Source organism: Microtus ochrogaster, unplaced genomic scaffold (genome assembly GCF_000317375.1).
Source record: "Microtus ochrogaster isolate Prairie Vole_2 unplaced genomic scaffold, MicOch1.0 UNK11, whole genome shotgun sequence".
In the NCBI taxonomy this organism is placed as follows: Eukaryota; Metazoa; Chordata; class Mammalia; order Rodentia; family Cricetidae; genus Microtus; species Microtus ochrogaster.
In genome coordinates, this window is record NW_004949109.1 from 4419644 (window position 1) to 4434580 (window position 14937).

General features: G+C 39.8%; 1 protein-coding gene across 1 annotated transcript in view; it reads left to right on the forward strand.

Moving 5' to 3' along the window:
- Srek1ip1 (SREK1 interacting protein 1) overlaps positions 1 to 14836 on the forward strand; it is a 22209-nt gene extending 7373 nt beyond the window's left edge. The window contains exons 2-5 of the mRNA XM_005366586.3: positions 3302 to 3349; positions 7854 to 7997; positions 10073 to 10145; positions 12985 to 14836. Coding sequence (XP_005366643.1) covers positions 3302 to 3349; positions 7854 to 7997; positions 10073 to 10145; positions 12985 to 13168 — 449 coding nt within the window. The 3' untranslated portion in view covers positions 13169 to 14836. The remainder of the gene's footprint in view (positions 1 to 3301; positions 3350 to 7853; positions 7998 to 10072; positions 10146 to 12984) is intronic.
- The last annotated feature ends 101 nt before the right edge of the window (positions 14837 to 14937 follow it).

Sequence of the window (14937 nt, forward strand, 5' to 3'; positions counted from 1 at the left end):
CCACTCAAAGCTCTCTTCAAGTTTCTCTACCTGAGCTCCTTTCATAAGAGAAAATGGAATCCTAATACCATTATTAATGAGCATTTCCTACATGTTTTAGAGACTTTCCTGTTTCTTTTCCATATGCTTTCTGTCCACTGTTTGCCTTCTTCCCCATTTTTTTCGCATTGGCTATCGGTCTTTTCCTCAGGATGTGCTGATTTTCCACAGTGGTGAGTTTCTCCCTCCTGTGAGTTACAAGTGTTTCACAGCCCTTGAAGTGTATTCTGAGTTTGCTCCTGGAGGCTTTCACAACTGAAATGCAGCCCTCGATGCTCCACCCCCCAGCATACACACAACCTGGCCTTATTATATGCTTCTATGGTGACCTTTAGATTGTAGGTCCTGATTACCAAGGAGAACTTGAAGGGGGCAGGAGGCATCACTGCCTAAGCCAACTTAGTGGTGAGGGAACCAAGAACATCAAGGAGCTACAAGTCAATGGGAGAGTGGCTCTCTGCACCAGGAAGGGGACTCACCACACAATAGCCAGAGTTCCTGTCTGAACGACAGAAAACAAAAGATTAAATTGAAAAAGAAAGGAGTTTATTGACTCTAAGAAGATCCTTGCTAACAATGTTCAGAAACCAGAAAAGGCAAAGTACAGCAAACTGAGCACTCTCCCACATGCTTCGGAAATGAATAAACACCCCCCCGCCCCCGCCACACACACATAGGCCAAACTGGCCTTAAGCTCACTATGTAGCCCAACTAGACTTGAACTCAGCATCCTCCTGCCTCAATCTCCTGATGTTGAGATTACAGATACTTAGCTAGAAGCCAGATCTTGACAACAGGGTGAACTATGATTACATCACTTTCCCCAGGTCTGTGATGTCCTTTGCCTTGGTCTCAAAGGTCCACGGAAACCTTCATTAGCCAGGCAGTCTTGCAAATGATTACAAATAAAACTGAGATCTTAATTTAGACAAAGGCTAGTAAGGAAGTAGCTTATAAGGAGATCTGGTTATTTTTTTGTCATAAAAAGTTTTGTCTTGGTTACAGAAGATAGCCTGAGGAAAAGTTCATGTTCTGTTCATTCCAGAAATAGGAAGCACTTGAAGAATGAGTTCACATCAGTGTCTCTTGCTCTAAATGAGTTCAGTTCTAGCACAGGAAGAGGTGAGATAGTTTCACACCTGCCTGTTACTGTTCGTCTGTGGCAGTAGTAATACTGGTGCATGACGCAGTTTGTTCCATATTATTCAACATCTGTAGTTTCTATGGAAACAACACTGACCCATATTCTCTGATTTTTTTTTTTGGTCAACATGCAATTATTTTCATCATGGAGAAGCCTTAAATTATATTAATCCAGTCATATTCCACAGCTGATTCTGCTAACTGTGGCATGTGGGTTCTTACAGGACAAAGTAAAGACAGCGTCTAAAGGGAAGGGATCAGTCAGTACACCGTGCTTAGAAACTTCAGCGGTGACACCTTCTCTGATTTAAACATGGAAATACTGTAAAAAGTAGTAACAGCTTGTAGAGTTTGAGGTGAAAGTTGGCTTCAGAAGGACTGTAACTAGTGAGTTCTTAGGAAGGGGTAGGAGGAGGGTGTAATGAGGAGTGTCAGAAAGGTCCTAGCTCCAAACATGATGGAACTGTCACTCAGAGGCTAGCAGGGAGATGTTAACAATTGTGCTGTGTGTGCATGGGAGGCTCAGATGTTGGCGGGATGCAGCATCCACCTGGTCCCGTCACCTGGATGCAAGGTGCATCCTCTTAGATGTTCTCTAAGGATGTCTGTGGGCCATGGAGCAGCGCTTGTTACCTATTATAGTAGTAATGTAGTACATGTTGTAGGGCTGGGCTTACAGGACCAGCTTGCTTAGCATAATGTTTTTCTCCAAATTAGGAGTAGAGGGAAATAACTAGTGTTCAAGCTTATCACATTAAAGAAGTGGTTTAAGAATTATTTTCATTTACAACTACTAGTGCGTTCTTTCTGCTCTGTACATTTTACAACAGCCTCACATGGGGATGAGAACTCCGCTGGAAGGATTTAGAAAGTGGGCCTCCTGCGCCAGAGAAATGGGATAACGTTGCACTTGGCCTCTCGTTGCTTTACAGAAGCCACTGAGAGGTTAAAGTTCATTTTGATGTTCAGTGGAATATTTGGCCATAAAAAATAATGCAGTTCTGGTGCATGCTATAATATGGATGATTCTTAAAAACACCATGTCAGACTTTTAAAAGGAACAACTATCAGCCTGGCAGTGGTGGTGCACGCCTTTAATCCTAGCACTCGGGAGGCAGAGCAGGCTGATCTCTGTGAGTTCAAGACTAGTCTGATCTACAGAGTGAGTTCCAGGACTAGGGCTACTACAAAGGGAAACCCTGTCTCAGAAACAAACAAACAAAAAAAAAAAAACCAAAACCAAAACAAAACAAAAGCTATTGCCTGGTTTTTCCAGAGAGACAAATATTTAGAAAGTAGGCTGGAGTAGCTGAGATTGGGGAGACTTGAAGGTGTTTACTGTGTGCAGTTGTTCTTCTTGGTGATAAAAACCATTTGGAGAAGGACAGTAGTTGAGAGCTGCACATCATTGCCACGCTGCTAAGATGCACATTTGAAGTGATCAAAATCCTCACTGCGGTGTGTATTTTATCACAATTTTAAAAGTGAGTTTTCCTTTTTTCAGCACCATCTCTGTGGATCGACTACACAGAAATACTGTGAATATTTGCGAACTTTTATCAGAATTGAACTGTGACTACTCTGTTGTCGCTTATCAGAGTTCAAGTGCTGAATTTAAGTTATTTTATGATACCAAACAATTACAGTGAATTTTATGGGATACCATCAATTTCTTTGAGAAAAGGTAGAATTATTTTTTCTACTGAAAGACACAAAAACGTTTGTTACACCTTAATGTTTCTATGCATGTATATTATATGTATATATATGGTAAGTATTTATAAATATATGGTAAATTAATTACGTTTCAACAATAAACCATGGTGTCCTAGAATTTCTTCCCCAATGTTGTAGGATTCCTAAATGTTTAACTTCTCAACTATAGTACTGTTTTCCTACTGAATTAGAAAAATATATGTTCTTGAAATATTGGTCAAATGATTTGGGTAAATTCACTCTCAGTAAGCTGTTAATCAAAATAATTGAGTAGTGTTGCTAAGATTAGAGTTCTTTTTCACGAAGTTTTAGAACAAAAGGTTTTCTTGGGAATTTATCATATGACGAAGTCTTTATTTTTACTTACGTGTATTTCTCCAAATGTTCTCCAATTGTATTTCAGGTTGCAACAAGGACAATGTCCGAGCAGGCTGCAAAAAATGTGGCTACCGTAAGTAAAAAGCAATATTGTGTCTACTTGTATTTGCTGGGGCCATTGTTTTGGGGGCTGGGAGGGAGCAGGATGGTTCAGTATCCTGACTTCAGCAGCTCTGTGAGTGGTCCGGAGCCCCTACCAGGGTTTGAAGTTGACTTGGTAACTAGCAAAGGAGCCATGAAATATGAGGGGTTGGCGGGAGATTTAGAAGTTTGAAGAAAATAGAACTAAGATAATTTAAAATATAAAAGAAAAGCCTATGTATATAAAAATATAGGTGGTGCTAGGGAGATGGCTAGACAGTTTAGAGCACTTGTTGCTCTTCTAGAGGACCCAGGTTTGATTCCCAGCAGCCATGTGATAACTCATAACCATGTGAACCTCCAGTCCAGGGAGCTAGCATCCTTTTCTGGCCTCCTGGTGTGTGATATATATATACACACACACATCCATGCAGGCAAGAAATAAATAAAAATTTAAAAACACATATATAAAATAATATAAGTAAATCTTTAAAAGATTTAAACATGTGTATGTATGTATGCTGTATATGCTACATATGCATCTATGTATTGCTTTGTTTCTGGATACCAGATGAAGAGTAAAGGCAATAAAAACAATCTTTGAATGTTTGCTGAATTTATCCCTTTATATAAGGGTTTGATTGGTCCCAGAATTTCTGCTCATGTGCAAAAAACTTGATTTCAACAATGTCTTCCATGTGATTAATATAATAGAATTAGAAGGTACACCCAAGCCTGTGTAATTGCATATAGTACCGTGATTTGATTCTGTAAACAGCATTCCTCGAGGCAAATGCAGCTGCTCTGCAGGCCTTACCAATGGTTGTTCTTGGCGTTACTTGCTGTCTCTAAAGTTGTTTGACATCTGTGCTGACTACACTGGACTGTTTAGGATATGCCACTTCACTGAAGGGCTGTTTTCTAACAAATATAAGTGATTCAACAAAGATTTCCATTAAGAGTAAGAAATTAATTTATAAATTTTGTTATTTATAAAAAAACTTAAAAATAAAACAAATATCACAGACCATGATTAAATAACTCCATGAAGAAGGTTTCCTGGTCTTCATTTTAGTTAACATTGGCTTCTGGTTGTTTTGGCAACAGATGATTCGGGTAAACAGCTCAGCACTTACTAGATATGACGCCGTGGACATATGGCTTCACCGTTGTGTTTGGTTTTCTGTCTGCAAAATGAGATCGTTACAGTACCTAACCTCATAGAGGTTGCTGTGATGATTAGGAGAACTTGTGTAGTTGGGTCATTGACTGGCCATAGTTGTGGACGGCGGCTGCTGTATATTAGGAAGTGGAGGCTCCTACGGTACAAGATGGAAAGGTGGAATTTGTGCTCTGGTTATCAATTCCATGCTATGCTGTGCTTGTTCTGTTTTCTTACTTCCCATAGTGGCAAAAATGTATCAAATGTAAAATTTTAACCAGTTTTTCAGTAAATCGTCCTGAACATTAATTACCTTCATAGTTCTGGACAGCCATCTCCACTTCCTATTCCGAATCATTTTGATTACCTCAAATGGAAACTCTAGTCATGAAGTAGAAACTGCATTCCTTCCTTTCCTTAGCTCTTGGTAGTTTCTGCTACTCTACACAGCCTTTAGTGGAGAAGCCACAGAGTTTGTCCTTTGTGTCTGACTTAGCAAAATGCTTCAGAGTTACCCCATGTTATACTGTGCACACATGTTGACATTATTTCTTACAGTAGAATGGTGTTGCATTGCATGGATATACTACACTTTCTTTATCCATTCACCTGTGGGTAGATACTTGGTTGTTTTTATCTTTTAGCATTATGAAAAATGCTACGGTGATCATTGATGGGTCCCTGATTTTCATTCCTGTAAGAGTCTGTGCTATTATTTAATGTACAGGAAGATACTTGCCACAGCTGACTGTTGTTCTTCCCCTGAGTGATGGGCGCTCTTGACAGACTTCGGCTAGTCATTGCGTTTTCCTTTCTGGTCACTGTGACAGAATGTCTGAATAAAATGGGAGGGACTGCTCCTCCCTAGCTCAAGCTTTCCTGGGTTCCTATCTGTCACAGTCTGCTCTGTTGTCTCCTAGAACACAATGACAGGTGGGGTGTGTACCACCCTCACTGCTGACAGGAAGCAGAAGTCCTGCACGGCTGGTGTCCTTTCCCCCTTTTATTCCATCTGGGCCTCCAACTCGTGGGAAGGTACAGCCCACATTTGGGGTGTATCATCCTGAACCTGATCTCTCAGTAAACCCAGAGCCTGCTGATTTGACCTCTCACCTTAGCCAGCTTGCCCCATGGACCTCCAGTCTCTGCCTCCCAGGTACTGGGACTACAGGTGGCTGCTATGCCCACCTGATCTTTTATATAGGGGCTCAAGGAACCCAGTCCTCACACTTGGATGACTACTGCCTTGGTCACTGAGCCAACCCCCAGCCCCTCACAGTCATAATTCTTTACCCTTCATCTTCTTAGTGTATATTTAGAAAAGAAACCCCATGGAGACAAATGGTTAGAAAGACAGTGTTGTCCTAAAAGGAAAAAGAACAGCAACAGGCAAAAGCCAGACTTCAGTGTAGTTTCATAAGTAATTTGTCATGTCCCCTTCACTAAAGGGAAACTAGAATAGGTGTGGGACCCTACGCATTTCACTTATGTGATCATTTCGGTGCCAGGGATTTGGGTAGAAAGCTAACTTGAGTAAAGTAAGATTGCGTCACAAGGAATTCTGGTCACAGTGGCAAGCTGGGCTACTGTGAGAACTATGGAAAGCCCCCTTTTCTGTGCCAAGTGCATAGCCCTGGAGGGAGTTAATGTGATGATAGCAGAGTCAAACCAGAAACCCGAGCCAACAAGAAGGAAAGGTGACCCTCCCAGTGCAGGGGTGAAAAGGGTCTCAGAGTGAAAGCCGGAGTGCGGAGTGCGTGCTGAACACACAGTGAGTCGCACGCTGACTGAGTGGTGGTATGGGATGTCCTCTATATGTTGCTTTTATTGGTTAATGAATAAAGTAACTGCTTAGTCCTATAGCAGGGCAGAACAGAGCTGGGCAGGGAAAACTAAACTGAATGCTGGGAGAAAGAAGGTGGAGTCAGGAGATACCATGTAGCCACCAGAGGGGAAAGATGCAAGCTGCCACCTGGAATCAATCTATCTGTCTGTCTGTCTATCTATCTATCTATCTATCTATCTATCTATCTATCTATCTATCTATCTCTATCTCTATCTCTGTGTGTCTGTCTCTGTTCATGTGTGTGTGTGCACGCATGCACGTGTTTACTCATGTACCATGGCAACATGTAGATATCACAGGAAAACGTGATATCTCTCCTTCCTTCCACCACGTGGATCCTAGGGATGGAACTTAAGTCCTCAGGCTCAAAGGTGAGTGGTTTCACCCACTGCACACACTTGTCAGCCCACCCTGTCTGTTTCCTTCAGTCCAGGACTGAGCTCTTAGAATGCTGTTGCCCTCACATAGGGCTAATGTTCCCACCTCTGCTAACCTTCTCTAAACCCTCAAAGACAGCCTGAGGCTTGTCTTCAGGTGATCCCCAATCCTGTCAGGATCAGGTTAGTGAGAACCATCACAGGGAACAAGGAACTGAAGTTTTCTTACTGGAAGAATTTTAGGAAAAGTGATATCAGAATTTAAATATTTCGTTTTTTAAATCCTTTCGAGAAGTATTTTTAGTTTTGTGTGATGCTTATGCATTATGACCACTTGAATTTGGTGAGAGCTGTAACCACATGAGTTGGCAGGCAAGCCGAGGAGAAGAGGCTACAGGGAGCGAATAAAACATACGGTTTCAGGTATGCGAGAATGTTTCTAGTCACCACAGTGCCTCAGTGCTCTGAAATGCATGACAAGTGCACCCACAGTGTTTCTTGAATTAGAAGTTCCAATGAAGAAGGGGAAAGTTCTGTTGGAATACTGTATTCAAGCAAAAAGTGTATAAGGAAAAGTCTAACCTCCAGCAACAGGATAAAAGTTAAGGCTCTTGTGTTGTTATTGACCTTGTACTCTGCTGCCCCCTGTGAAACACCAAAACAAACAGCACAGATGCATGTGTAGTTTTATCTGAAACACAATTAATAAAAAGTCAGAGACAAAAATTGGGGTTCAACCTGAAGGTCAGAAAACCAAAACAACCAGCCACTGGCTCTTACCAAAACCTCAGTTCAAAATGGCGATCCTGCCTCCAGATAACCTCAGAATGAGACTGAGACTGAGAGCTGTCTCCTCCCATTTTATAATCCTCTTTATAAGGGTGTGCACCACTACCTCCTGGTTTCTATGGCAAGCTAGCGTGTCTACTGGGATTAAAGGCGTGTGTCATTGTGGCTACTGGGATTACCATTGCTGCCTGGTCTGTAAGGCTGGCCAGTATGGCTGTTTTACTTTTTTTTTTTATCTTCAGACAAACTTTATTTATCAAAATACAAATGAAATGCAACTGCATTTATCCTTCTTGGTTTTTGTTTTGTTTTGTTTATTTAGCTGGTCATCTGACTTTTGAGTGCCGCAATTTTCTCCGGGTCGACCCGAAAAGGGACATTGTGTTGGACGTCAGTAGCACAAGTAGTGAGGACAGCGATGAAGAAAATGAGGAACTGAACAAATTGCAGGCTCTACAAGAGAAAAGTAAGCGTGGTTTTTCTCCTGTCTCCTTCTGGGTCATGTCACACTTGTGTAATTGTGCTATCACTGAGTTGTCTTTCTTACCACATGCAAGGGCTACAGCACAGGTCAGAACAGAGGCTTGGATGGAAGTCACTGGCATGAGATTAGCGGTCAGGAGGCAAGTCAGCTTCTGATTCCATAACTGGTATTTTGGTTTTTCCTCGCTTGTTGTCTGTTAAACTTGTATAAGACAAACATCAGATTGTCAGGTCCCATTGACAAATAGCAGAGATTTTAGATGCTCGGAAGTATCATAGCGATTTTGAGTGCACAGAGAATCCTAGGCATAGGCAAAGGAACATGCTAAGACTGCCAGTGTATAAGCCCCAGGAGCTTCCTTTCTGCTTTTGGACAGACTCTCACCACAGTGTACCTGAGGGTTGGACAGAGGCTCAGCGGTTACGAGAGCTTGCTGTGGTTCCACAGGGACTGAGTTCAGCTCCCACCTCAAGTGTTGTTGGCTGTTTTTGCTCTTACTTTTTTTTTTTTTTTGACATTTTGGGGCCCCCACCACCCAGCTCCCAAATAAATCACACACAGAGGCCCATTCTTAGTTATGAATGTACAGCCTTAGCTTGGCTTGTTTCTTGCCATCTTTTCTTAAATTATCCCATCTATCCTTGGCCTTGGAGCTTTTATCTGTCTCTATTCATGTATACCTTTTATTTTCTTCTTACTGAGTGTTTGACTGTGTAGCTGGGAAACTGGGTGACTGGTCCCCAAAGTCCTCCTTCCTCTCTCGCTCCAAGATCCTTTTCTCCTCATAGTTATCCTCTCTGCCTGCTAGCCCTGCCTATTTCTCTTTCCTGCCTCACTATTGGCCATTCAGCTCTTTATTAGCCTATCAGGTGTTTTAGACAGGCACAGAAACAGAGCTTCACAGAAGTAAACAAATGCATCATAAACAGAAGTCATACAGCTTAAAATAATGTTCCCCAATGTTCAGGAAGCTCACAACTGTTTGTAAGTCCAGCTCTAGGGAATCCTCCACCCTTCTTTGGTTTCTACAGCACTGCCTATATAGGGCATTCACATAAGTAAAAATAATTTTTAGAATCATTGAAAGATTTGTATAAAAAGTTTTTATATTATAAAAAAAGAGCAAAAACAAGCTTCAGTTGGTTGTAAAAGAAGTGTCTCTACTCTTTACTCCATCCTATGTATAAAAAAAGCCTCGTTATTGTAATGGGAGCAGTATGATGCTATATAATATCTATGTAGATATTATACAGAAGTAAATTCATTGTGTTCTAGATTTTCGGAGAGCTTTAAACAGTAATTTTGTATTCCAATTTGAGGTAAGAGAAGTTGTTAAGCATGAGGAGGAGCCCTGATGGGCTGTCTCAGATTCTTACTTGGTGCAGGTACTTAACATCATGGGCTGTTCTCTCCTTCTGCTTCGCTACACCCACTGTGTGCTGTGTCTTCTCCTGCTCCACTGTCCCCACTGTGTGCTGTGTCCTCCCCTGCTCCACTGTCCCCACTGTGTGCTGTGTCCTCCCCTGCTCCACTGTCCCCACTGTGTGCTGTGTCTTCTTCTACTCCACTGCACCCACTGTGTACTGTGTCCTTCCCTGCTCCACTGTCCTATGTGCTGTGCTTTTTTTCTCATTTTCCTTTGACACAGAAGTTGGGTCAGGGTGTGGTGTTTGATTATACATATTTGTAATCTTCCTCTATACTATCTTCCACTTGATACTAATTTCTGATTTCGTATCATTGTGAATAGTCAGATGCTCAATTGATTTCATCCTTAAGTTTGTTAAGACATAATCTATGAGCTAATGTGATCTTCTGAGTTTCCTAGTAGAATATATCACCATCATATTGTAATTACCATCTATGAAAGAGAAGTCATTTTGCAGGTCCTTTCTTGCTTTTACTTTTTACTCCTGTTTATGTTGACTTCATCTTTCTAACTATAAAATAAAATACATAGGCACACGCAGGTATATACAGACACACACACACACACAAAGCATATTTGTACGTAGTCTTGTGGTAACTGATGGTTTCCTCCACCTTTTCCCTTACAGGAATAAATGAAGAAGAGGAGAAGAAAAAGGAAAAAAGCAAGGAGAAAATTAAATTGAAGAAAAAGAGGAAAAGGTACATTTTTATAGATTATTTAGGGACCTGGAGAGATGGCTCAGTGGTTAAAGAGCATTGCCTGCTTCCAAAGGTCCTGAGTTCAATTCCCGGCATGGCTCACCACCACCTGTAATGAGGTCTGGTGCCCTCTTCTGGCCTGCAGACATACACACAGACAGAATATTGTATACATAACAAATAAATAAATATTAAAAAAAATAGATTATTTAATAGGTTAATATTTTAATAGGTACTGAAAAGAAAAACATAAGCTGTTAGTCTGGAAGGATTATAAATTTTCTTTTTCATATAATCCAGTTAATTTACTGGAGAGTTTTCTTAATGAGAATAACATATTTATATTTACTGTAGTAAAGTAGCAACACCCTCAACATTAGAAATTAGGAATCAGAAATGATGTCATCACACAGTCACCTTGCATGTTCTCTCTGGAACGAACCAAGGTCCTGATGAGAGGTGGTACCCCTCCTCCTTTATACATTTGTGTCCTGGATTTCACATTTACAGTGAGAACTGAAATTTTGATTTGATGCACATCTGAATTCCTCATATATATTTTTGCTCATTTTTGAAATTGGATTCTAAATGTCTGTATTCTTCTTTCATTATCATGACTAAGAAATTAATTTCTTCATGGAATGTAATAAAATTTCATAAGCCCAAACTTCCTTCAGCTCTTCCACAACCCTCACTAGCCATTTGTGAATATTTTTACTGGTAAGATTTTTAATGATTAATTTAAAAAGTTGATCAAATGTGATTTAAAAAGTTGATCAAATGTGATTAAGAGACAAATTCTCCCCCTGGTTACTAAGTACAGTCTTGTTCAAACTGAGATAAGTAGAAATGTTTTTGAGCATTCGCTCATACTGAGGTCTGGTCTGGATTTATTCTCCCAGATTTTTTTTTAATCGGGTATTACCACTTTATAATTTTATAATGCACTCAGCTATATATATATACTTCAGAAACCTTGTCAGTGGTCAAAGTTAGCTCACTTTTAGGTGTAACATAAGAGCTGCTAGGAGCAGAGGCTCAGATTTCTGACAAGTGTGTTGTGATTTGTGCTAAGGCAGCAGGTTGCATTGCATGGAGGAAACATGAGACTATGTAGTCTTTCGTGTTCTGACATATTTGGTTTATTATATTTGGTTTGTAGTTAGAGATTATATTTAGACCTGTCTATGCCAAGCCTTGCAGTTCTAAGGAACTGAAACCCAAACTTCTTCATACATGTACAGATAGCCATCTCATGGTGTGCTGTGCCCAAACCTAGTTTTGCCTTATAAATGAGAATCCAGGACCAAAAAGATGAAGAAAATGTGCAGGCATAGAAGAAGCTGTATGTGTGCAAATAAGTAGGCCAGCAAGAGAATAGGAGGGGCACCTTGGAGGCAGGGCCCGCTCAAGCCACTCCTGGGATGGGGATCCCTGAACACTGCAGGCTCTGGATTCGCTTTTGCTCCCTGTGTCTGTCCTGAAGTTTCTTTTTTTTTTAAAAAAAAAAAAAATATTTATTTATTTATTATGTATACAATATTCGGTCTGTGTGTATGCCTGCAGGCCAGAAGAGGGCACCAGACCCCATTACAGATGGTTGTGAGCCACCATGTGGTTACTGGGAATTGAACTCAGGACCTTTGGAAGAGCAGGCAATGCTCTTAACCTCTGAGCCATCTCTCCAGCCCCTGTCCTGAAGTTTCTTAGTTTGGGTTTTAGCTCCTAAATTGCTAATCTAACTTTAAAATTTTTTAATTAAAATGCAATTACAGAATTTCCTCCTTCCATTTCCTCCCCCAAACCCTCCCATGCACTTCTCTTAAATTCGTGACTTTTTTTAAAAAAAAAAAGCTTTCAAATATTGGTTATAGTTATATGGTGATAGATAGGCAAGATAGATAGATAGATAGATAGATAGATAGATAGATAGATAGATAGATAGATAGACTCCTAAACATATAAATAGAACCTGCTCAGTCCATATAATGTTACCTGTATGAACTAACTTTTGAGATTGTAAATTAATTCAGTTTCTGTGTTGTCACATATATTTTTAGTTTGGGCATAGGTAAAATGTTATACTTTATATAAGATCTGAAAAGATGGAGTTTTTGTTTGTTTCTTTTCCTCATTCCCAGCCTCTGCTGCATCTTATATCAGGAAAGGAAATTCTATTTGTGTTCCCTCTCAATTTTGTATTAAAATATTAATAAAGTATAATGATAAATCATCCTCATTCATCTACATGCAGTATTCATTTAAAAGCACCCATTCTGTAAGTAATAAAAATTACTCAGAAATACAAGTGCTCATTTTTAGCACTGCAAGCAGAAGGATCAAGTTCATTAACATGAAAAATCACAGGAATCACAAACGTGCTTTTATTTTGTTAATTTTCAGCTCTTATCCATTCATCCTAAGGAACAATTAGAATCCTTTTTGTATCTAGCCATAATTGCATCCTTTTGTGACCTAAGAGAATATGCTAACAAGTTACTACATATACAAGTGCGCTGTGTGCATGAGGTTGGGAGCTCTTTGTGCTGCAGTTTCCCCTCTAAGATGCTGAAGGGCAGGCCGTGTGCATCCTGTCACAGTGCCAGAAAGAATGTCATCCTCACCCCTTCTAAAGCCCATTGCATTACTAGAGCTAAGCAGAATAGAGATGTAGCTTTATCACCTTCTGTGACCAAGCAGCAAAAACTTTGAATTCTGCTTTTAAAGAGCATAGAAGGCTGTGTTTAAACTTCCTCTTCCAAGATTTAAGGGAGCTCAGATCCACCTTAATTCTGCAGTCCCTGCTTCAATGCCAATCCTGATGTGTTCTTGCCCATAGGTCTTATTCCAGCTCCTCTGAAGAGGACTCTTCAAAGCAAAAGAAACAGAAGTATCAGAAAAAAGAAAAGAAAAAAGAAAAAAAGAACAAATCAAAAAAAGGAAAACATCACAAAAAGGAAAAAAAGAAGAGAAAAAAGGAAAAACGTTCTTCCCCTAACCGTTCTGAATTCACCAGAAAGTAACCGAATCTCTGGCCTCTCTCAGGAAATTGAAGAATTCAATATTTTTAATTATTGTACCTTCCTTGGAATCGCTATATAATAACACTTTGCAGCATATCCCAGCCTCTTCCCTAAAGACATTTTTCACATGTTGGGACCCTTATCTCTGCCCATTGGTATTAAATCCATCTTGTTAATTGACAACCATGCCTCAAGTATAGATATTTGTACACGCAAAGCACATCGTTTTGGGTATTTGTGTGTCTGTGTGTTAGGCTAGCGTCGTCACTTCCTAAGTTAACTGCTACATGGCTTTACGACAGTCAAACCAAGTAATCTACACAGCAGCTACTAAATGGCGTCCTTCCAGTGACGTTCTGGGTTGGTGGTAGTGGTTTGCTCTTGATACTGAGGAGTTTAATAGCTTTATTATCTACTGTGTAATGTATAAAGATAGTGAAGTTCTTCACTGTTGTTTTTAAATCTCTCGACTTTTTAAATAATATCATTGAAGATAAAACTGCTTTACTGATCTTATGTTTTTAAATGAATGGGATCTATAAGATAATAATGAAAGTATTTGTAACAAGTGTCAATGTTTTATGAAATGCATGTTCCTAGCACATGCCTCCCGTGTTTTTATAACAATTAAAATATCCCCCTTTTAAAGAGAATCACTTAGCTTACTAGAAAGTCTGGCAGGGAGTTTCTGTGCTGGTCAGGACTATTAGGTTGATACACACATGTGCCATATTGGCATGTCTTACGGTGATACCTCAAACACAGAACTTTTTGTGTGGAAACAGCAAAATCATCATTAAAGCTGATTTTTATTCTATCTAGTGTATTTGATGCTTACATATGTATTGTGACAGTTTTTATGAATGCTTGCTTATATATTTATTTTTTCTGAAATGATTTTGAAGTGAGTTTCACCCTGAACTTATGACTTCGTGAAGAGCCATTGTTGATATTTCCTCCTTCACTTCAGTCACAAATGGAAGCACTGCAAAAAAAATAAAATCAAGAATTTCATTCTGTACTTTTTAAAATAAAAGCCTTGAGCATAGCATCATGAAAGCCTTTGTATAATAATGAAATTTATATATAAATAAGTGTTTTCAATGACATGTTAATAGATAATGTCTTTTATTTTTAATTTTATGGTCAGCAGTGTAGTGTATTTTAACATCTAATATTCACAAATCCAACAAGTTAACTTATGCTGTAAAAGCATTAAACCAACCCGCTAACTTGGATCAGCACCAAAGTTTCTAAGTACCTTACTATGGTGCACTTATATATCTTCAAATTGGTAAGTAGAGATGTGGCTGCAGGCGAATTTATTACATAAGAACACTTGGTCTTGCAGGCTGGAGAGTTCTTCCCTTGCCCTGCACCCAAACTGGCATGCCCTGGTCAGACCTGGGGCCTCGTAGGTCCCATACATATCCTCCCCTCGCTCTGCTCAGCTTCCGCAGAGGCTACACCCACACCCTTCCCAGCACTGCTTCCGTGAAGCGTGCGCAGCTTCAGCTTTTCCACAAAGCAATTGCTCTCTTGGCCCATAAGAAGTTGTTTTGCTTAGAGTTTTGTCAGTTGTTAGGACTAAAGCACAGAACTTTTAGATTTTTAAGGATTCATTTGTCTACATCAATTTTGTGAAAATTCAGTTCTTTGGTTATCTGAATTAATAAAGCAAATAAAAATGAATGTCATTCTTAAAATCCTTTTTAAAAAATAGCATGCAGGTAGGCTGGAGAGATGGCTAGTGGTTAAAAGCATTGCCT